Below are 21977 nucleotides of genomic sequence, written 5' to 3' on the forward strand. Positions count from 1 at the left end.
CGAAGACGATGGATTTTTCGGAGCTAGCTGACCTAACCGGAAGAGTCTGCGGCCAGAAAGAGGAGGAGTATCAGGAAGAATGGATTAAATTTAACGATTACTTAGTTAAATTGACTGAAAACAGCTTGCAGATACTTAATTGGCTCAGGATTTCATTTATGCCAAGTGCCGAATTAATAGGTTTAATTTCATAATGCGGAGATCTAAGGATGTTAACGTTTAGGGTGAATTTTATAAGATTTGGAAAACCGTTAGAAGGACATGCAATGAAATTCAACCAAGGGGAAGCGAGGAAGTCACTTAACAATGTAATTTCCAATGGGGCTATGATTTATGTTTGTCTTATGTGTTTGCTTGTTTATAATGTTGTGAAAACCAATAAAAAAAAATTGAAAAGAGAGAGGGAGGGAGGGAGGGAGGGAGGGAAGGAGAGGGACTCTCGCCCACGCCGCCCGCCAGCCCGGCATGAGGCGGTTGCGGCTGCCGCTGAAGCGCCGCCCTTCTGCGTCCCTCCTCTTCCTCCTCCCTCAGGCCGCCTCCTCAGCCGCCTTCGCCGCTGCCGCCTCCGGCTTCCCCTGGCGGAAGTCTCGCAAGAGAGGGGCTGCCTGCCCGCCCGACCGCCCGCCGCCACCCGTCTCCTCACGACGCGCCCTGAGGGGGGAAAGGGAGAGACGGGGACGCGGCATCTCGTGCGCGCACTCGCTCTCCCTCTCGAGGACCCCGAGCCGCGGCTTCCCTCAGAGCCGGGCGAGCATGGCAGACGGAGCTCACGCCCTGCTCGGCGGCGGCGGCAGCCGGGGCTCCAGCCCCTCCGCCAGCCCCCTCATAGGCAGAGGGGGAAAGAGCCGCTCGCTACCCACCACCACCACGTCGTCGTCTTCGTCGTCCTCCTCCGCCTCTTCGCTGCACCAGCAACGGCGGACTCCGCCCGCGTCGCCCAAGCAGCAGCACCCGCAGCAGCATCAACAAGCGGCGTCTCGTGGGAACGCGCCCGGGCATTGCTTCAAGAGGGTGACCCTCACCAAGCCCACCTTCTGCCACTACTGCACCGACTTCATCTGGGGGCTGGCCGGGTACCTGTGCGAAGGTAAAGGCGGGCTCGGGGGGGGGGGAGGGAGGGGGAAAGCGTGAGCGCGCGCGCTCGTGCCTGTGGAAGGGAGACTCCTGCCAATTAATCGATCGATCGATCAGTTAATTGATTAATTAATTTGTATCCCGCTCTCCAGACGAAAACATCAGGGCGGTTCACAGCATACAGACACCACACACACACACACACACACACACACAATACATAATAAAAAACAAGAACGTGAATCTCCTCACGACCCCTAGTGGGGGAATTACCAGTGGAAGAGATGTGGAGTCTTTTCGTGTGTTACGGGTGAGACCCCAAATTAATCAATATGTTTCTTGGTATGCCACCCTCCACCCAAAGATTTCAGGTGGTTCATAACATATGAATACAATGTACACGCAGGCACGCACGGAATATATGATAAAAACAAGAATAATCTCCTCACGACCCATATCGGGGAAATTATCCATAGAAGAATAATAGAATTGGTGGAAGGGACCTTAAGGGTCATCTAGGCCAACCCCCTGCAATGCAGGAATCTTTCGCCCAATGTGATGCTCAAGCCGTGACCCTGAGATTAAAAGTCTCCTGCTCTGCCGAATGAGCGGATGTGGTGATGTGTGTATGTGTGAGACCCTGGATTGATTGATTGATTGATTGATCTATCTATCTAGTTAGTTATTTTGTATGCTGCCCTCCATCTGAAGCTCTCAGGGCGGTTCACAACATACAAATGCAACACACACACAGAGAGAGACACACATGATACATAATAAAAGCAAGAACGTTAATCTCACAACTCCTGATGGGGGTGTTATCACTAGGAGAAATGTGGTTTTGAGTGGGTGTATGTGTGTGTTAGGGACAGATTTCATTTTTCTTCCTATTTTGGGTGAGTGGCAGCCTGTCTCCTGTGCCTGCGAGCAGGCAGAAATGCAGCTGGTGAAGCTTTCTCAGTCACTTGATCGCCATAGCAGCAGCAGATGCAAAGGACTTCCTTTTGTAGGTTTGCCAACATTTCCCTTCCTGGTGGTTCTTGTTTTGTCTTAAACCAGCCTCTCAGTGTGGGGTCCCCCCCACCCTCTGGCAATGAAACCGCTAGCACATTTGCAGGGCCCGGTGTGGTTTCAGATTGGATGGGGGACTGCATGTTCAGATTCCTGCATTGCAGGGGGTGGTACTAGATGACCCTTAGACCCCCCCTTCCAACTCTATGATTGTGATTCATCTCTGTGTTGGGAAAAGCTTTTCCTGTTGCAGCAGCAAATGCAAATCACTTTCCCTTGTAAGATTGCCAAGGTGGGGCTTCTGTTACTTAAATAGTTGCCTAACAGGTTGGTATCATTCGGGTGAAGCTGTTAGTGCCATTTATGTGCCGGTAAAAACTTACTGGGTTGCCATAGAGCCAGATGCCAGGGACTTTCCCTTGTAGAGGTGGCTATGTATATGTGTATGTGTAGGTCTATATTCCTGACAAGATTTCTTTGTCTTGACATCTTGAGGTCTATCATTTGAAGCTTTCCTCATCACTTCTTTTTGCCCTTGGAAAAACCTCCCTTTTGCACTACAGCTATAAGGGAATTCCCTCTTAATAGGTTGCCAGTACTTGCAGGTCCCGTTATCCAAGCACTTGTTATATGAAAATTCACTTATCCAAAGACAAGGAATTGGTACCCAAACCTTGCTATACACACCACTGATTCAGATATCCAAACAGGCAGACCTGTGTGTAGCCATTTCACCAGAAACCATGGTTGGGAGGATGGGAAAGATTGGACAAATAAGAGAGCATTTTGCCCTTCTTTGTTTGCCTTTTGCAAGGTTTCAGAGGGTTTCTCTGGGTTTTTCATCGTTTTGGGGCAAAATTCTGTGGTTGGGAACGCATTAGAAATTTCCCCATAGGGATAAATGGAAATCGTCAACGTCTTGTGCAAACATTCGCCTAAAAAACAATTTCCTGAGAATGCATTGTGTTTGGGTAGTGAGACCTGTGTACATTTGTCTCCTGAAATGCTGCCTGGCAGTTAGAAACTTAGCAGCTGAGTCCTTTATCATAGTTTACTCTCTGTTGCCAGAAACAAACTAGTCACATCGTCTGAGAGAAAGTCATTCCGTGGAAGCTGGTTGTGTTAGATTTGATTACTCAAGAAACTCTGTCACCCACAGGTAGATTAGAATGCATAGGCGAGCAAACTGGTCCAACGTTTATGGTTTTCTGTGACTGGCTGTATGCCGCCTTAGCTGCCACTGAGATTCTATGTAGAAGATGGAAAAGGTGGACTTGCTCTCTTTTTGAGGGGTCAGAGATGAACAGATGCTTACAAGGGGTGTAAATGTTAAACCCCTTCTGTGTGCACTTGAGTCTTTTGGGACTGGCAGGGTCTTGGTCCTTTCATGCTGATGGGCTGCTATTGGTGGGCTGAAGAGTTGTTCCTTAGTGTCCCTTGTTTTCTGCGGTAAAATTGCCTCCTGTTCATGGCCTGCTATTCTTCCATCTTGGAGGTCAGTAGGTCAGCTTACGCAAATGGTATTGGTTTCACTAAAGGAGAAGAGAGAAGGGGGAATAGGGTTGTGCGCCCCCCCTCCGCTGCACATGCTAGCCATGCCATGCACTTGGTGCACATGGCAAGAGGTTCTGTGCATGTACTGATGTACACTCATAGAGCTCTTTCATATGAATGGGGATCTTGGACCAGTCAGGATCACCATTGCATGGAAAAACTCTGTGCAGACGCCAGTATGCCTGTAGAGGCCGCTTCTTATATGCATAGGAAGGGCGCCCAGTGTTAGAAACTCTGATATATAAGGTAATTGGCACCTTAAACCCAGGTTACAGTCGCCACAATGGACTTTCTAGGTGCCTTTTTGGGCACAACTCCACTGGCCAGGGTATGACACTTCTGTTGTTTGTCTTTCTCTATCTTGCCTTCCACCAGAAACCTACATTTTATAGTTGAAATAAATACTGAACAACCTGAAGGTTATTCTGAACAAAGAACTTAATTATCCTTTTTTCAGAACTTGGATTATTTTCACTGTGGCATGCATTCCGTCCTGTCTAGATTATACTTTCTTTCTGAAACATGGTTTTGACATTCTTGTTAGTTTCAGGTAAAGATCCTTTTTCTTCCATCCAGATGTTAGAGCCTGTTCAATATGATACTTTACTACTTGGTCTTTATTGAGGTGGGAGCCAGTTTACTGGGAGTAAGATCTCCCCAGATAATTTGGTTTTTTCTCCATACAGTAAGGGACCATGATAAAAAAAGGGAAGGATCATCTGGCTTTGAGACTTGCTTCTCTTACCTACCTTGTATCCTGAGTGTAAAGCAAGTTATTGGACACATTGAGCCTAATTGAACTTTTATGCTATGCATAATTTCTGAGTCTGCAGGGCCGTTTCCTTCCCTTTCCTTTGGAGGAAGCAGCTGTTGTCCCTGTTTGTTCTTGATGCATTAGGGTCTAAACATCTTGACACGCCACACTGATCTGTTCTAACTTGCTAAGAACCAGACATCATAAGATGGCCTTGAGCACAAAGGTCGCATACAGAAGGGTGACATACTTTATTTAAAGATTTAGAGTGGCACTATGATTAAGCATTGCTCATATCCATATTACATAAAAAAGAGGGCGTGAGCTAGGTATGGAACCCAGGGAATGAGTCATATACTATATAGCTAGGTATAATTGAGCAATGCAGTAGTGTGTGTGTGTGTTTATGCACCAACCAGGAGTTCTTTTGCATCAACTAATTTGGAAGCAGTTTAAACCAAGAACACTGAAGTGCCTATTTTGTGTGTGAGAAGAGAGAGAATCTTATGCGAAATCACTTACAGAAGATTACACAATTTTTTTTATCATAAATAACAAAGGAAAGTCTTAATGTAAAGGCGATACGTTATTGCTTGCCTTAATCATTACTTCAATGCAAAGCAGTAATATATTTATCATGAACATGTTCAGTAGATCTTTCCTTTCTTGTTTTCTAGTCCCTTCTTTAGCTGATAAACATTGAAATATTGACCCATAGATTAGGGACACGGGTGGCGCTGTGGTCTAAACCACTGAGCCTAGGGCTTGCCGATCAAAAGGTCGGCGGTTTGAATCCCCGCGACGGGGTGAGCTCCCGTTGCTCGGTCCCTGCTCCTGCCAACGTAGCAGTTTGAAAGCACGTCAAAGTGCAAGTAGATAAATAGGTACCGCTCCGGCGGGAAGGCAAATGGTGTTTCCGTGCGCTACTCTGATTCGCCAGAAGCGGCTTAGTCATGCTGGTCACATGACCCCGAAGCTGTATGCTGGCTCCCTCGGCCAATAAAGTGAGATGAGCGCTGCAGCCCCAGAGTCGCCTGCGACTGGACCTAATGGTCAAGGGTCCCTTTACCTTTTTACTAATATTAGTCTCTTTTGTAAAGAACGTCATACTTCTCATGGCCTTTTACACAGCATTTTCCCTTTCATTCCTGGTCCCATTTTAGTCAATAATCCAATTTCTGTCTCTTTCATAAGACTGTACTTCTTTCCTTCCTACACACCTTGATAAATTACATTCATTATGAATGGTCCTTGGCTCGAGGAAAAGTCATCATAAAATGTCTGCTCAGTGTGGTTATGCTCTGAATGTTTTAAACAATGGATATAAAGTATTTGAGGTGAACATTTGCAGTTAAGAAATAGCAATTTTGACTGCATAATTGCACTTTTGAGTTCATCTACAAGCTAAAGCTTTGTGGGATTTTTGACTCAGAGCAAATTAAAACAAAGTTTAGGCATACAATTTGTTTTAAAGCACTTTGAAAATGTTCAGAAATGCTTTTTCAGGACTGCTACTGAAATGGGCTACATTTTAACCTAATTTTAATCTTTTTTACATCTCTGAAAACTATCCATAAGTTAGAAAAAATAAACAAGATTAATTACTATTTCTCATTAAATTCTGAAGCAAATAGCAATACACACAGCTCAGCCTGCTTGGTTGGACTTGTATGCCTCCATCTCTAAATCTGTTCCATCAATTTTCTTCAGTATTTACAATGACTCACCATTAGATCTGGTCATATATAATGTTTTTTTATCTAGGCATGGCTAGGAGATGTGGATATTTCATTTTGATGACTGTAACCTTGGTTTAAGATGCCATTTGGCAACTAGCTTATATATCTAAGTTTCTAACACTGATAGATTAGTTTTCTTTTTGACTTGGATCCCTCCACCTTTTGAAGTTGCTCTGTACAAATTAATTTCCCCAACATGTCCCCCCCCCCCATTTATTTTAGTTACGCTTGATTCCATTATTGCTTGAACCTGCCATAAACCTTCTTTCACTGATCCGTTGAAAGTTGATTCACTTAACTAGCAGTAAGGAAAGTGATGATTCAACCATGAACTCATAAGCGATATTCAATGTGATAATCGAGAATTTTGACACCTTTGTGAAAATACTACTAAAATTCCTGTGCTGTTAGATAGTTAGGTTTGAGCATAATCCCATTATTTATCACACATACAATATTTGTGAAGAGTGCCCAGTTCTCCCTTGATCTGGTCCTCATCCCTGAGTTCTGAGTTCAAAGGCTGCTTGTTGAAAAGAGGACTGCAATTCCAGGAAATGATCTTATTACTTTCTCTTGATTTCCAAAACTGATCAACTGTATGTTTTTGGGAGCTTCATGCCAAAGGATTTCTTAAGGAGAGCCGACAGTTTCTGTAGGAACCAGAAAAGGAAATTTGAGAGAATTCTAGGGCCGGTAACATGCAAAAGTTTTCAATTTGGATATAGGTCCTATGAGCACTGTTAATACATTTTATCACTTAAGGCAGAGATTTTCAACCACTGTGCCGTGGCACCCTGGGCTGCCTTGAATGATGGCACTGTCCCTCTTTCCTTCCATCCCTCTTCTTATGCCCTCTTGCGTCTCTACCTCCCAAAGGCTTGCACAGCTGTTTATTGCAGCAGCCCTGGCTATGAGCCCCGCAGGTGAATGATGCCTCTGGGAGACACCTCTCTTTGGGGCAGGGTGGGGGAGCTCAGAGACCAGGGGAGGCAGCAGCAGTTGCCCAGAGGACTCCCAAGGAGAGGCTTGAGAGGCGAGGAAGCTGAGGGAGCACTCCACAAGGAAGGGTGTTCGAAAAAGCTTGAGAGGCTGCCAGCTCTGCAGGCAAGGGGTGACATAACTGGGCTCCTGAGCCCCACAGGGGTGCCACAGAAAGAATGTAGTCAGTCAAGGGAGCCATGGACTCAAAAAGGTTGAAAACCTCTGACAGGGTATCCAGCGTGAGTTTTTATATACTTCATGTAATGCTTCTGTTTCAATACCATGACTTGCTTTGTGAGGCAAACATGGTTATAAAGGCCTTAATTTTCTAGGGAGATTTCCCCCTGCCCCACAATGCTGTCTGTAGTTTCGGGGGGGGGGGGAGAGCAAAACTTGTAGATTTTATAAAAGGTAGCAGTCATCTGAGTCCATTTTCTGGAAACCTAAGTAAATTTCGGGTTGTGGCAATCCCACTGGCAAATAATAACCCAGACTGAAGTTGAAGAGGGAAATGAGATCACTTAAACGTCTTTGGCTGTAACTTCTTTCTTCATTCAGTTTCAGCACTGCCACAGTGAGTAACATTTCTGCTTCAATTAGTCAGTTGTTTCAGGCTCCTGGATATTGGACTATTAGGTTTCCCTCCGTACATGCATAAGCCTGAGGATCTGGTGTTAGTTCCACTGTGCTAGAATTGTATTTGATTTTCTTGGCCATTGTGGTTCAGATTCTGCACAGCCTCCTGATAGCTTGTTTATCTTTTCCACAGTTTTGACTCCATTTCTAACTGGGGTTTCCTGGTGAAATGTATGGGCCTCCCCCATATACCACAGGTCCTCTGGCAGGTATCAACAGTGGCCTATAACTGCTAAGCAACATGCCAGGGCACAGTTATGCATCACTAAATTGACAAGGGCAGTACAGTTCATGGCCCATGGGTCAAATGGGAAGATGGACTACACTCAGTGCTCAGAGTGAAGCCTGCTTGTGCCATGAAATCTTGTAGCAGTTGTTACTTTCCACGCAGGCTAAGTCTTCCCCTCCCCGGAAGCATACACCCAATGTTGATTGAATGAACATTAGGTTAAAATAGCTATTTTTACTTCAGGCTTTCTAAGAAACACAGCTATAAAACGTCTTTGCCACACAGTCAACCCACAATTTAGAAGTCAATCGTGAGCTTGGTTTTGATGTCTAAATGTCCCTATGGTAAATTAGATAGGCAGTTTCTGTGCATATTTCTGTCAAACTTTACCTGGCGATTGCTTTATTGTGTATTTTCCATTTAGCAGCTAATTTTTACCTAATAGTGAATACAGTCATACCTCATGTTACGTTTGCTTCAGGTTGCGCGTTTTCAGGTTGTGTCCCGCAGCGACCTGGAAGTACCGGAAAGGGTTACTTCCGGGTTTCGCTGCTCACGCATGCGCAGACGCACAAAATGACATCATACGCATGGGCAGAAATGGTGAATCGCGACCTGCGCACACGCAGATGCGGGTTGCGTTCTGCTCATGTTGCGAACGGACCTCTGGAACGGATCCCGTTCACAACCAGAGGTACCACTGTATGGGGTTGGTGGCCTAATCTTGGAAACAGTTGTTCAACCATTGTCACACTGTGCAGTGTTGTCTTCTTCACTACCCAGTCTTGTTTTTTTAAAACATATTTTTATTAAAGATTTATTGGTTTACAAAAGTATGTGCAGTGTCTCTTTTTTCAAGTTTCATTTTCTACAGATCAGTTTCATTTGTTGAGACATTAGTGTTACCTTAGGAAGAAAAGGGTGAAAGAGGTGGAGGGGGCATGGTGAGTGTGGGTGGAGTCGGGTGGCAATGTTTCTATTTTACTTAATGTATGTGTGGGATTTTGTGTCTGCGTGGCTTGTGTGGGTTCTCTTTACTATTCGCTTGTGTTCCTTTGGTGGTGAGAGAGGTTGGGGTTGGCCTAGGGTGTGGTTTTTGTTTGTGATTGGCCGTGTTGACCTTTGTTTTCATGTGTGAGTGGGGTGGGTGTTTTGGATCAGGTTAGCCATATTGATTTGTATGCTGTTGGTAGATTCTTGTCGCTGTCTTGTTAGGTTGTGTATGTGATAAAGGGGAGCCTTATTGGGGTGACGGTGTCTTCTTCTATTTGTCCCCGTGTCAGTTTCAGTTTATTGGTTAGTTTTTCTGATAAAGCTGTTTAAAGACTATTTGATACCACTGATCCATGCTTACTCCTGACAAGTCTCTCCAGTGTCTGGCTATGATGTTTCTGGCTGCTGAGACTAGGTTGGCTATGAGCTCTTTATGATGTGAGTGGGGATTATTATCTTGGAAGATGTTTAGTAGGGCCAGCTCTGGGATGGGCTTACTTATTTTGCATATTTCTTGTATTATTGTTGTCCAGAATAGTTGGATTTTGGGGCATTCCCACCACATGTGGAGGTATGTGCCTGTGGAGGTGCATCCTCTCCAGCATTTTGGTGAGGTTCCTGGGCGTATTAGCGCTAGTTTCCTTGGTGTTAGGCACCATCTGTAAGTGAGTTTCAGAGTGAGTTCTTTCCTTTTCGCTGATACGGATTTAAAGGGAGGTTTGGACCACATTCTGGTCCACTGAGTGGGGTTAATCTCATAGCCTATGTAGTTCTCCCATTGTTTTTTGATTACGTCTAGGAGCTTTGTGGGATTTTGGAGTAGTATTTTGTATATTGCAGATACCATCCCCTTGCTGTGTCCCTTTGTTGTTAGGAGGAGGTTTTCAAAGGTTGTTCGGGGCCTAGTTGCTGCTCATTTTACTACTGAATCCTACCCAGTCCTGTTGTGTTTCCAAGTAGTCCAGCCATTGTTCCTCTGTCTTACCATTCTGAGCACAGTGTCATGCTGTTGTCTCTTCCAGCCTTTAGCAGCTACTTGCCTGTTGGAGCCCATGAATGTCCCTCATAGGGATGTGTAGGCTGCCAGCTGCTTGGGGGCAGTTGCTACTTATCCCAGGAGAATTGCCGAGTGCCACATTCTAGGGCTCCCCTCCCTCCTTGTGTTTGTTTTTTTTAATACTACAAGCACTGAAGATATCTCAACCCAGGATGCATGTCTCACCTGGGAAGAAGTGCACACACACATATGGTTAGGTTCATAGTTAATCACAGACTGGTTTTGCCTATCTTGATAACCTTGGTAACTAACTCAAGTTCAAATGATAAGGTTTTCTGAGCCGCTTGTTCCTGTCTCAGAAGCAGTTTGGGTTTACCGGATACTCTTTTCTCACATGCACTTAATCTAAAAAACTGGAACAAAGTATTCAGTTCTGGAAGTTTGCCTGTAGAAGCAATTTCATCCTTGATTCAAAAGAAGAGGTTGAGATAACAAGTGGAGCAGAATACATCAATTACTTGTAACCAGACCGAGAGAATCAATATCTTGCAACTAATGGAAGGCACGACCTTTTATGATGTGGAACTTGGAAGTCTTGAAGGGGGGAAAAAAACACACATTTCAACTGCCTATCCATCCGGAAGCCGAATTTATTTCCAGGACTACTACTACATTATTTCAAAACCTTTCATAACAAGAAAACCCACCAGCCATACATGATGATATATTGGGTTTGAGAAACTAACTAATTGGGGCTGTTTGCTTGAGTCTGCAGTAGCTCAACAGTTCTACAATTTGTACAATTTTCTATCTTATATGTAAAAGGAGCAGTTGATTGGCATGAAGGAAAGGTAGGTATTAGCTTCCCTTTCCAATGGCTGAATCTCAGTATGGAATTTTCTGTTGAGCAAGTTCATTAGCTGCCTGGGGTTTCCCTGGGAAATTAGGCATGGTAGAAATGGCGTTAAATTAGATTAAATTCTGAACTCTTCCTTATAATATACTTTTCGGGGGGAAACCCCTGTTAGGTTATTATGGGTATTAGACCCCTACCATTATTTACTGTGAGCCCAGTATTTTACCTATGCATCTCTTGTGTTTTCTTCTCCAGGGCCTCCTAATAATTCAATGAGGAATTTAAGTTGCATTGTGCGGGTACAATGTTCTGCAGTAGCTTTTGTCTTTGAGACCATAGTTTTGGAATGTCATACCAACGTATCCTCCCCCCCCCCCCGTTAAACTGAACTAATTTTGAAATCTATTATAATTTTTGTTTACAGCTAGGACAATAACAGTTTTACGCTGTTTAAAAAATGGGAGAGGGTTTAAAAAAAGTTTAGGGACTTTTTTCTATTTCTTTCCTTCTTTTGCTTATTAAAGAAAAGAATTGCTGAAATGTGTCATTTTTCTATATGTGAGATGTTTTGCCTCCTCTATTGCAAGCCACTGCATAAAAGGGCCCTGTTCATGGAAGTCGTTGAAGATATGAACACCTTTAGCAGGAGCTTGGCTAATAATGATCACACTAAAGAGGTTGTTTCAAAAAATATTTTGTATGATATCGCAAAGCAAATATATCACCTTGATGTCATACCATATTTACCAACATGTTTCCTAGAAAGGATGTGTTTATTTCATAATTCAGACAAAAATACTCTTTTCCATTAAATATTTACAGAATCGTTTTTTGAAAGCATGTTGTGAAATAGACAGATATTGGCCACAAAACTTTTATTTTGTAGGCAATCTAGTAGATAATAATAATAATAATAATAATACTTTATTATTGTCAATTAGTAGCCCTTGTTATGAAGTTTAATATAAACTGGTATAGCACAGAAATGAGCAAAAACAAGTTTTAAACTCTCACTTTCCCAGTTTCTTGTATTACAGTCCAAGGAGCTCAAATTGTCATCAACTATATAGCACTTAATAGGATCCACTCTTTGCATATTAATTTAGGTTCTGATTGAGAACTCCAATCAGCACGACTTAAAACAGCTATGATAGATAAAGCAACGACTTAGATGATTCAGCCTAATAAAGGCTTCTGCTTCTGCATCCAGTAGCTGATAGCTTCAAGGTCATCTGTGCTCAGCTGCAGCATCTGCTAAAGAGGACAATGGAAAGAAATAGAAGCAATTACCCTTCAAACAAAATGAGTAGCACATGATCAAAAGATGGCAAATCCCACAGAGCCCTTTTAAAATGGCAGCTAAATTTTAGCATCTGAAAAGCAGCCATTGTCTCCTTGAAAACTGGTGCTGCCTGTCAAAGTGTGTGAGTAAGGTTGAAAGCCTAAGCATACTCATGAGGAAGTCAAGTCTTAATGAGTTCAGTTGGACTTAAATAAACATGTTTGGAATTACAAGACAAAATAGAAAATGTGGAATTGCCTTGCCAGTGACGCCACATAGGAAGAAATCAAAGCAAATAAGAAATGGGTTCAAACTACTTTCTGTTGATCACAAGATTTACATGTGACAATAGATGTAACAGGATGTGGAATTCAAGCACTGATAGAGCATAATGACAAGGTGTGACTAAGGATGTCCTTTTTTCACAGCTATCATGTGCTGGGTTGATGTTTTTATTGAGCTATTTGCTAAAACCCCAATATGTCTTTCCTAGCTAGTCACTGCTAGTTCAGACATCAGCTTGCATGCAACAACAGGATTTTTTGCCCTTATGTGCCTCTTTTTACACTTGCTTTCATTGACCTGCCTTTGCTATTTAGTTGTCTAGTCACCCAATCTGGAGAAACTGATTTGGAGCTCTTTGCAGTTTGCTTGGATTTTCACTTTTCTGAATAATTTATATAGCAGAATTCAGTGCTTCAGACTGCTTCAGATACTTTATCTCTGTATGGTAGGCAACTATTGTCCCCATCTTTCAGATGGGAGAAGGTAGGCTGTAGCTGTGAAAAATGCACATTCCATGCTGCAGATGATTAAGAAATGAATTGAAAATAAAACTTCAGAAAGCATAGTACCCTTACAGAATCTGAAAAAGGAGAGCTTAGTTCTGGAAGAGAGGTAGAAGAGCATAACCAAAATAATCAGGGGCCTGGGACTATGAGGAAATTCTACAACATTTGGGTTTGTTTGTTTTTTGGCAAGTATGGAGGGACATGACAGGTTTATTTAAAAAATTGTATTGGTATGGAGAAGAGGGATAGGAATAAGTTTCTCTCCTAATACTAGAAGTTGGGGTCATCTAAAGAAACTAACAGCAGTTTCAGGACAGAAAAAAGCAAGGACTCCTTTACACAATACAACATTGAATCCGGGATTAATGGTGTAATTGGATTTTTAATGGTTTTTTTTAATGACCAATTAACACACATCCTTTATTTTCTACAGTTTGCAATTTTATGTCTCATGAGAAGTGCCTGAAGCATGTGAAGATGCCATGCTCTTGTGTTGCTCCAAGTCTTGTCAGGGTAAGTTGCCCAAAATGTCTACTTCTCCTGCTTAACTCTTGAGTTTCTTTCTCCTTCCCTTTCGTCTGCCTTTATGCTGAAAACCATTTGATGTTATATGCTTTTTGGTGTGCCATGAAATGTTTCTGTAGGAGAAATACAAGTAAACAAAATAACAAATTGTCCCCAAACAAAGGTATAGGTTAACATTTCAGTATACTAATTCTGTTAACAACTAGAAGACGTAATGAAATGCCTAGCAGTACTTATTCTGTCTCAAAGTTCTGGAAAATTTGCAGCATTAAAATATCAATTAGCAGAACTGAAATAAGGCAATATAATACATTGTGTGACAACATGTGGTCAATCTTGTGCAAGGATAGTAAATGGAAACTCCTATCTTGCAAGAGTTTGGGACATTTTAAAATTGATCTTCAAAATTGTATTCCGTATTTCAGTCTGGCGTGAACTTTTCCCTGTTACTTTCGAAAATAAGAATTATTGCTACTGTTGTTTACTGGAACACAAACTGGAGATATCTAAAGCCTTTAGTTCTGTTCATAGAAATATAATCAAAGCAAATGCAGTTATGATAGTATCTACATGTAGGTGGCTAAATAGGGTGCAGATGGAATTGTACAGCTTGTGAAGAACAGTTCTTTTTAGTTTAGAGATTTTATAATATCTTCTAGACCAGGGGTAGCCAACTCTCTTGAGACTGCGATCTACTTTCAAAATTAAAAACTGGCTGTGATCTACTCCCCCCCCCCCTTTTGGAGTTCAGCTCAAAGTTGTTGAGGTTTTTTTGGGTTCAGTTCAAAGTTGTTCAGCTTTTTTTAGGGAGGGGGAAAGCCCTGTTTTTTTTGGGGGGGGTTCAGCTCACAATTGAGCTTTTCTGGGAGGAGTTCCATTGGGGGGGTTAAAGGCAAGGGATACAGGTAAAATCACTCACAAGAAGATCACTATGGATCAAAACAGCAACACAGAGAAAGCTCCATCTTCCCTTCCAGAGATCATACAACGGATCATACAATGGAAGGTGGGGCAGGAGTCAGTTTTAGTGACGCTAAGGAAAGGGAGCCAGAGATCGGCCGCAATCTACCAAAACCTCCTGGGGATCTAACAGTAGATTGCGATCGACCTGTTGGACATCCCTGTTCTAGACATATGAAGGTCTTCGTGATCATTGGCCATGCAAAAGACCAGGTGTTCAGAGCCAAATGATGGAGAGTTGTCAGGGTGGCATAATAGCTCCTACCACCCCTTTTGAAAATACCCTAGAATTAAGTGGACCCTGATTTCCTGATATGCATATATACCTTTCAAGGTGAATACATGTCTACATTCTGGAACACAAGGAAAAGGAGAAGGAACAGACATTTTCTTATTGGATAGTACTTTGACAACAGGTCCTCCAGGCAGAGGGGTGGGAAAAGGAGAGGATGTATGCAAATAGCTGCACTTTTAAGTTTAGATTTAGTATGTCAATATTGGTTCAAAGTCATGGCCAACGATGATTTCATTTTTTATTATGTCAGTTTCATTATGATTCTTGTTGATTTTGAAAAAGTTGAGGTCAGGAGAATACCCTTGACTTTATGTTGCCTCTGTAGCATGATACTTACTTTTTAAGCTTAAAACTATAGCAAGCGTAAGTGACATGGTTGCAGTGGAGTTTTCTTCATTTGCTACTGCAGAGAATGCTTTTTGATTTCTGTGCTTTTATCCTCAGAAGCCTTTTCCTTCAAGCTAACATAAGCAACCCCCTCTTGCATGTGACTTTTAAGTCTTCAGCATTAAAAGGTGTCATGAAATGTTCAACTGCTTCTGTTAATTACAGGCTGCCTGATGGGCTTCGAAGATAATATTCTGCTGTCCAAAAGCAGCCATATGGGACAGCTGTATTGTGTGTTGGCTGCATGAAGCAAATATTCACTTTGGCTCTTAGCTTGAAAACATAACAGAAGGCTTAATGCTAGTTTATTCTATGTATGGGAAGCTTCTATTTTTGTCCCCTACCCTTCTTGCTGATTATACAAAGTGGCTATTTGTGGAAAGTTCTAATATATGAAGGGTGTTAAAGATTTCTTCCTGCTGGATTCTTAGAGCATGCTAATGTTATAAACCAGGAATTGCATTTTGAATACTTAAGGGTAAAGGGAATCTGGCTAAGAGTCAGCTTCGTCTGAATTTTTTGCTTGATGCTAAGCAAAATGGGGATTATCCTGGACTTAATGAAAATGTCACTTTAAAGCAGGACATGGAATTCAAGGTCAAGTAAAGGCTCACAAAATAAGAAGCATGGCATGAGTCAGATAAGTTCATGTGTCGACAGTGCTCAAAGAGAAATTATAGCATTTGCGTACTATGACGAACCTTTGTTGCTTGGACTTGGTTACAAGCTGGATGGAGTCCAAAATATATCAAACATTTTTTGTGAGCAGCCTGCATTGTCTAGTACTGAACCTATTTTAGTTTAAACAAATGCATGTATAGTTCTCTTCAGGAAATTATTTTTGAGTTCTGGTTGAGCTCTAAAGCTTCTCACTGCTTTATGTGTTGTTTCATTTGGTCCTGATAAAAGTCTTTTGCTACTATTGCTTTGACCTGCATGCAGTCTTGTTCAATACTTCTTCCTAAATATCGTTTGTTGTCTTGTTAATTTGGCTTTTATCACCCCAAAGTATACAAGGATAAGATAAGATGTAGGATTTATTTGTTTGCTTGCTTTGCTTACAGCATTTATAGTTAAGCAAATCACCTTGTGCATGAGCTGTGGTTTAGGAGGGGGAAGCTAGTCAGGTTTTTTGCCCTGGATGAAGCCTCCAGAGGAGCGATTGGGCACGCAAATGTGCATGGGGGTGTGCCAAACTGGGTCTTTGACCCAGGTGAAATAAAGCCTAGTTTCGCCCCTGGCACTTTCAGCCCTTGATCTTCCTCTAGCAGGACATAGAACATAGGAAGCCACCTTATAAGAATTGTGCTATACTGTAGGTTGAATTTGATTCTTCTGCTGCCTCCTGCAGGTGGCAACAGGGCATATATGTACACACACACACACACACACACACACACACGGCTTGGTTTGTGCCCCAAACCAGAATTGAATTATATCAAGACCATATCTTGATAAGTATTTTTCATTATGTGTTTATCTGTTCTAATTGCCTCCAGTTTGGCCCTTGCTGAGCAAATTGTTTACTGTGTAAACAGTCAAATGCAATCCTCTTTTCAAGCTAGATTTGCATAGCTACTGCTGCTGACTTCAATGGATTTCCTTGCTTTTGTTGATATTGGAGAAAAGTCGCTGCCTTGAAAGTGCTTAATCTCTAAAATGAAGGATGTCAGGTTTCTGAAAATCATTTCTACTAACCAGGATGTAGTTAGCTAAAACCCCAGATTGCGGGTGCTGTGTGGAATTGTAATGATATCCTGTGGTTTATGGCTTTTGGGGACTGCAAGCTGCTCAGTCGCTTCTGCTTCGCTCTCCCCTGGTGCAAGCAGGAACAGCAAACCAAAACTTGTTTCATCCGAACTCAGGGCTGTGATTCTCTCCCCCCCCCCCCCCGACAAACCACAATCAAGAAGCCATTGTTGGTTCTTGGCTTGCTGCTTGTGGTTTTGTTTTAGGGAAATAAACCATGACTCTGGGTTTGGCCATAACAGTAAGCCTCGAAACCTTGGCTCGATTCTCCCACTTGCACCTGGGGATGAGGGCAGCGTGCATTGGTATGCTGTGTAATATATTGGAACTAGTATGACGTCTCATATATGAATGAGGACATTCTGTAGTTGCTGAAAAGGGTTCTGTGCATGCTCACAGGCATCTTTGTCAATATTTCGCATGTTCCAGGATTCTGTATAATTTTTATGCTGGTGAGTCCTGGCTCCAATTCAGCCGTGCATTGAACATAGCTTTTCAAAGGTAACAATTTACCATCTCCCTGGTGACTTTTGTTCCAGGCTGAGTGCCTTTTCAGCTGTCTTTGGTTTGGTATATTGTTTTCCTTTTGCAGTTGTGTGTGTCATTGTTCTAAGCCTATCAGTGTAATGAAGTCTTGCACAGCAAAGGGAAACCCCTACCAAAAACTCGAAACAGGAAGTTTAACTGCTGAAGATAGCTGAAAATAGAACAGGCATCCTTGTGCCACAAATAACTCTTAATGGTACTATTATCTAGAGCTAAACTACGTGTTTGTTTTTTATTTGTTCGTATTCTCTCTGTCTCTCTCGCTCTCTCTTGGAAAAAAAAATGCAGTTTCCCTTTTCTGCTGCTGTATAGCATGTTGATTAGATAATGTGTTCAGTATAATAACGGCACTTAGATGGCTTTAAAAGCATTTATAGAATCAGATTGCTATGCTGTGTTTTGCTAATTGATTTTAATGGCTCATATCAAGATCATATTCTAGAAAGGGCTTTCAATAATAAATGAGAAGCAAAAATTCTACAGCTTTGTCAGGGTGTCTTGTGACATCACCACATAGAATTAATGTAGCTAAATTGTCTGCGGTGACTACTGTATTTAGAACAGGAATAACTGAGACTCTGTGTGGTGAGGACAGTATAATTAGTCTCTGTTTCCTTAGGGACGAGGAAGGGGAAGATGGGATTGTAGAGAGTAATTAAAATTGCATCTTTCCACCCACTTTCAGAAGCAGAAAATATATGCGCATAGTGGTTCCTTGGTGCATATCCACTTTAAGCCGTACACTGACACGGAGGCAAAGGAAGTGACTATTCCCTTTGATTGTTAGAAACCAGTCAGTAGAAATTGCGTCATTTGATAACGTAAAGAAGGGAGAACATTCCTTTTGCAATCTTTGTGTAACAGAGAAATTTTTATGCCTGGGTCACTGGGTAAGAAGTGGCTGGCACTACATCATCCTTTTTATTCATCATCACCGTCATTTTATTTCTTTGCCACTTTTCCAAAGTTAAAGCCTTGCTCAAGGTAGTTTACAACATGAAAAGATTTACATTACAAACATTACAAAAGCAGAACACATCAAAAAGTACACAACCTTTCCACACAAGTCATAGGGTCATTAGATCTAAAAATAAAGATACAAAAATTTAATATCAATAGCAGCAGCAACCCCTCCCAACAGAACTTCTAAACAATACCCCAGCCCAAGACTCAGTTCAGCAGGCTCAGCTTTTGTAGCTGGAGTCAGTCAGGGCCCCTTCCTGCCCAGGCCTGGTGGAACAAGGCCTGCAAGACAGGGAGCAACTCTTCCAGAACTCGTAGTTAAGATTGATTCTTGTCATTGGAACATTGGTTTTCTTTCTAGCTTTGCAGCATTTTCTCCTGTGATTTATTTTTGTTTTTTCCTTATGTAATTTTGTTCCTATATATATTTGCCTTTCTGGGATGCAGATCACTATACCATTGTTACGGCAAAATCTGGGTGCGAGGCTGCTCTGCCACCCAGCTCGTCGGACTAAGTCCGCGGGTCCCTGTGGAGGAAAATGAGTTCAGCCGGAGAGGAGCAAACTGCAGAAGATCCATGTTTATTGCGCAACAAGGTTCAAGGCGAGATTGAACAGCGAGAAAAGGGTGACATGAACTTTTGAAACTTCCCTCCATGTCCCAGAATACAGTGCAAAATACATCCCAGTTACATCATGAATACATTAAGAAGAGGTTGGGTTACACAGATTACATCATGAATATATTAAGAAGAGGTTGGGTTACACAGGATTAACATATGGAGGAGGGAGGGGGGAATATGCAGAGCTGGAGATATGCGCAGATAAGCACATCCTGAGTACCGGTGATGAGAAGACAATGGTCCATGTATGCATAGTCTGCCACCTGGCATTGCCCAGAGGAAAGGCCAGGCAGAGTGATTTGACAGGATTAGGGTCTTAACACCTTGCTTGAGGGATTATGGAGGACAGGGAAGGTGTCATGGAGTTCTAGAGAAATTGAGCAAATTGGCACGTTGATTTTCTATGATTTATAGATTTTAGTCCCTTCTGTCATTGACAGTTGGAAATAAATGGATATATTGTAGCGAAGAAGGAGGTGAAGAAGACATGCCCCCCCCTTTCCGTCTCAGTCCCCCATTCGGAGATAGATTTGCATTAAAGTTCTGTAAGAACTTGCAAATCTTTTCTCCGCATCCTAGATTTCGGTGATCTTGTACTACCCTTCCCCCATTTGCCGCATTTGTACATAGTCTGGGAAGGTAGAAGAGGACAGCGAAGGAGGGAACAACATGGAGCAATACAATGTACGTGTGTTATATAGATATGCGCTAAATAATGACTTGGTATCAACCGTACCAGATGTGTGGGTTTATGCAAACCTGAAAGGGACTTGCAAGCCATGCCTCTTATGGTCATTTGCAAGTATAGCAGTGCAGATAGCTGGATATAGGATATTACTTAAAGGGAACATCTGTTGTATTTTGTTACTAAATTACTTGTGCCATTCTGGCTCTTGGGAGAAACATTTTCTCAATAGTGTCTATGCTTTACATTTAGCAGGAAGGTCCACTACTGACTGAAAAATACAGTTGGTGGTTTGTCCTTTGCCATTTTTGTGTGTTTCTCAGGTGTCAAGCTAGCTCTTCTATGGTCTCACACCGGCATAGTGGTATAGTAACACATCCTGTTGAATCCCCTCAGGGCTTTCATTTAACCATGTCGCCTGTCACTCATCATAGCTGGCACAGGTTTCAGACATATCGTGAGGGAAACGTCTTTGCCATGGCCATTCAATTGGGTTTTATTATTGCAGGCTCTGGTCTTGCACTCATGGAAAGTTGTTCGCTTGCTCTTAAGGACCAAAAGCTAATTGCAGCCTGGATACACATGCCCAATTCTAACAGAGTCCAATTTGAATTTATCTTGCCCCATGGTTCTCAACTTTTCAAAACCAATATGTTAAACAAAACCATTCTTAAAAGGGGCACTTCTCCAAATGAGTCAATTTAACTCTATAAGGGACCATTCCTGCTACATCAAGGCATATACACGTTTCTTGTTATCAATAATAGTAATAATATGTTGGAGATGTAAGGAAAGTGAAGGGACCTTATTCCACATATGGTAGTCGTGTCCTCAAATAAATAAATAAATAAAAAATTCGGGACGTGATCTACACCCCTTTTCATTTGGCATTCTAATCAAAACATCTCAAATAATAATAAAAGAGTGTTGCTTCAAAACTACCTGATAAAATATGGTTCCAAGAATAATACTTGGTTGTGGTTAGATTAATTTCACGGCTATACGGGAAACCCAAGATTAATAAATAAATACAGGATAATTGCTACTTAAAGACAGTACTGAATCTGCAAGAGATACAGGGAAGTCATAGAAGAGATTTGAAATAGTTTTCTGGAACAGAAAGAAAGAAATAGTAAAAGGTAATCTCTTTCCGGGAACTTCGGGTATAGAAAACATTAAATACATAAATAAATGGGTAGGGAAGGTTGGCACTCTGTAGAGTGCCAGGTGGGACAAGGAAATATGATCATCAGTTGACTTAATCTAAAGATTGCCCGCTCTATCGGAAAGCATGTAATATATGAGAATCCTCCATGAAAAACTTGGGGTGTAAGCCATATCCCTCTGTTGTTCATAGTTATGTACCCTACATTATACAGAAACAATTACACACAGAAATTTTGTCCCCCCTTTGTGGAGATAACACACTAACACAATAACACATAATACACAAAACATACAAATTATTAATTCTACACCATATCTTGAGGCAATAATGTGATCTTGAGACAATTCTTGCTGCTTTTACATGTATTTCCAAACTTGGGCACAAGGGCATTTCTTGCCTGCCTTTGAGTCAATGGGAGGAAGTTAGCAGCCCTTCCAAACGTCGCTGAAATGTTATAGCTTTCTAAGTCCTTTCCTTCTTGGGTGGTAGTCAAAAGATAAAATGTTCTTCAAAATTCAGTTAGTCAGTTTCTCAAGTCTTTTATAGGAAGAAATTGTTGTGGCCACTGTGAGGCCTTGGCTTAAAAAAAAAAATCCTTTGAAAAAAAAATCCTTTGAAATAGGCCTGCAAAGGGGTTGGGGGGTTGGGATCTGAAGACATAATTAGTTGTTTTTTGTTTTGTTTTGTTTTTTTAGGAGGAAGATAATAGTCAAGAAGGGAGAGAATATTCTAAAATTTTCTTTCTTGGGAAGCTGTGAATACAAACTCATAGTTAAAAGCCTTTTATCGATTTAAATATTATAATCATTTACATTTAATTTCCTTCACTTAGTTTGGCTGTGCAAGAAACGAAGGGACAGAACCTTTGTTAATTTGAACACAATAGGCAAGTTATTAAACATTTTGCTTATGTGGGTCCGAATTCTCTTCAGTATCCTGTTTGAAAGGGAAATTTTTATTTCCTGTGAAAATCTCTGTCAGGAATGCTGTTCCTATAATGCATAGGTATATAGTACTCACAAAACAAAACCAGATAAAAGACAAACTCAGTGGGAAAACTGTGAAAAGAATTTTGCATGTTAGATTGGGGAAACTACTGAGAGGAGCTCACAGTGGGAGTGCTTTGATATTTACCTGTGAAAAGAATTTGGCATGTTAAGATTTGAAACTTGGAAACCTT

General features: G+C 41.8%; 1 protein-coding gene across 2 annotated transcripts in view; it reads left to right on the forward strand.

The window, feature by feature from the left end:
• Positions 1-426: 426 nt before the first annotated feature.
• The window catches only part of DGKQ (diacylglycerol kinase theta), a 72621-nt gene continuing 51070 nt past the window's right edge, over positions 427-21977 (forward strand). For both annotated transcript variants that reach the window (XR_014506280.1, XM_083419592.1), the window contains exons 1-2: positions 427-1087; positions 13331-13410. Coding sequence is in view for 1 of the 2 variants with exons in the window: in XM_083419592.1 (XP_083275718.1) it covers positions 466-1087; positions 13331-13410 (702 nt within the window). In the remaining variant the exon portion in view is untranslated. The remainder of the gene's footprint in view (positions 1088-13330; positions 13411-21977) is intronic.

This window comes from Podarcis tiliguerta, assembly GCF_965153285.1.
Source record: "Podarcis tiliguerta genome assembly, chromosome: 17".
NCBI classification, from domain to species: domain Eukaryota; kingdom Metazoa; phylum Chordata; class Lepidosauria; order Squamata; family Lacertidae; genus Podarcis; species Podarcis tiliguerta.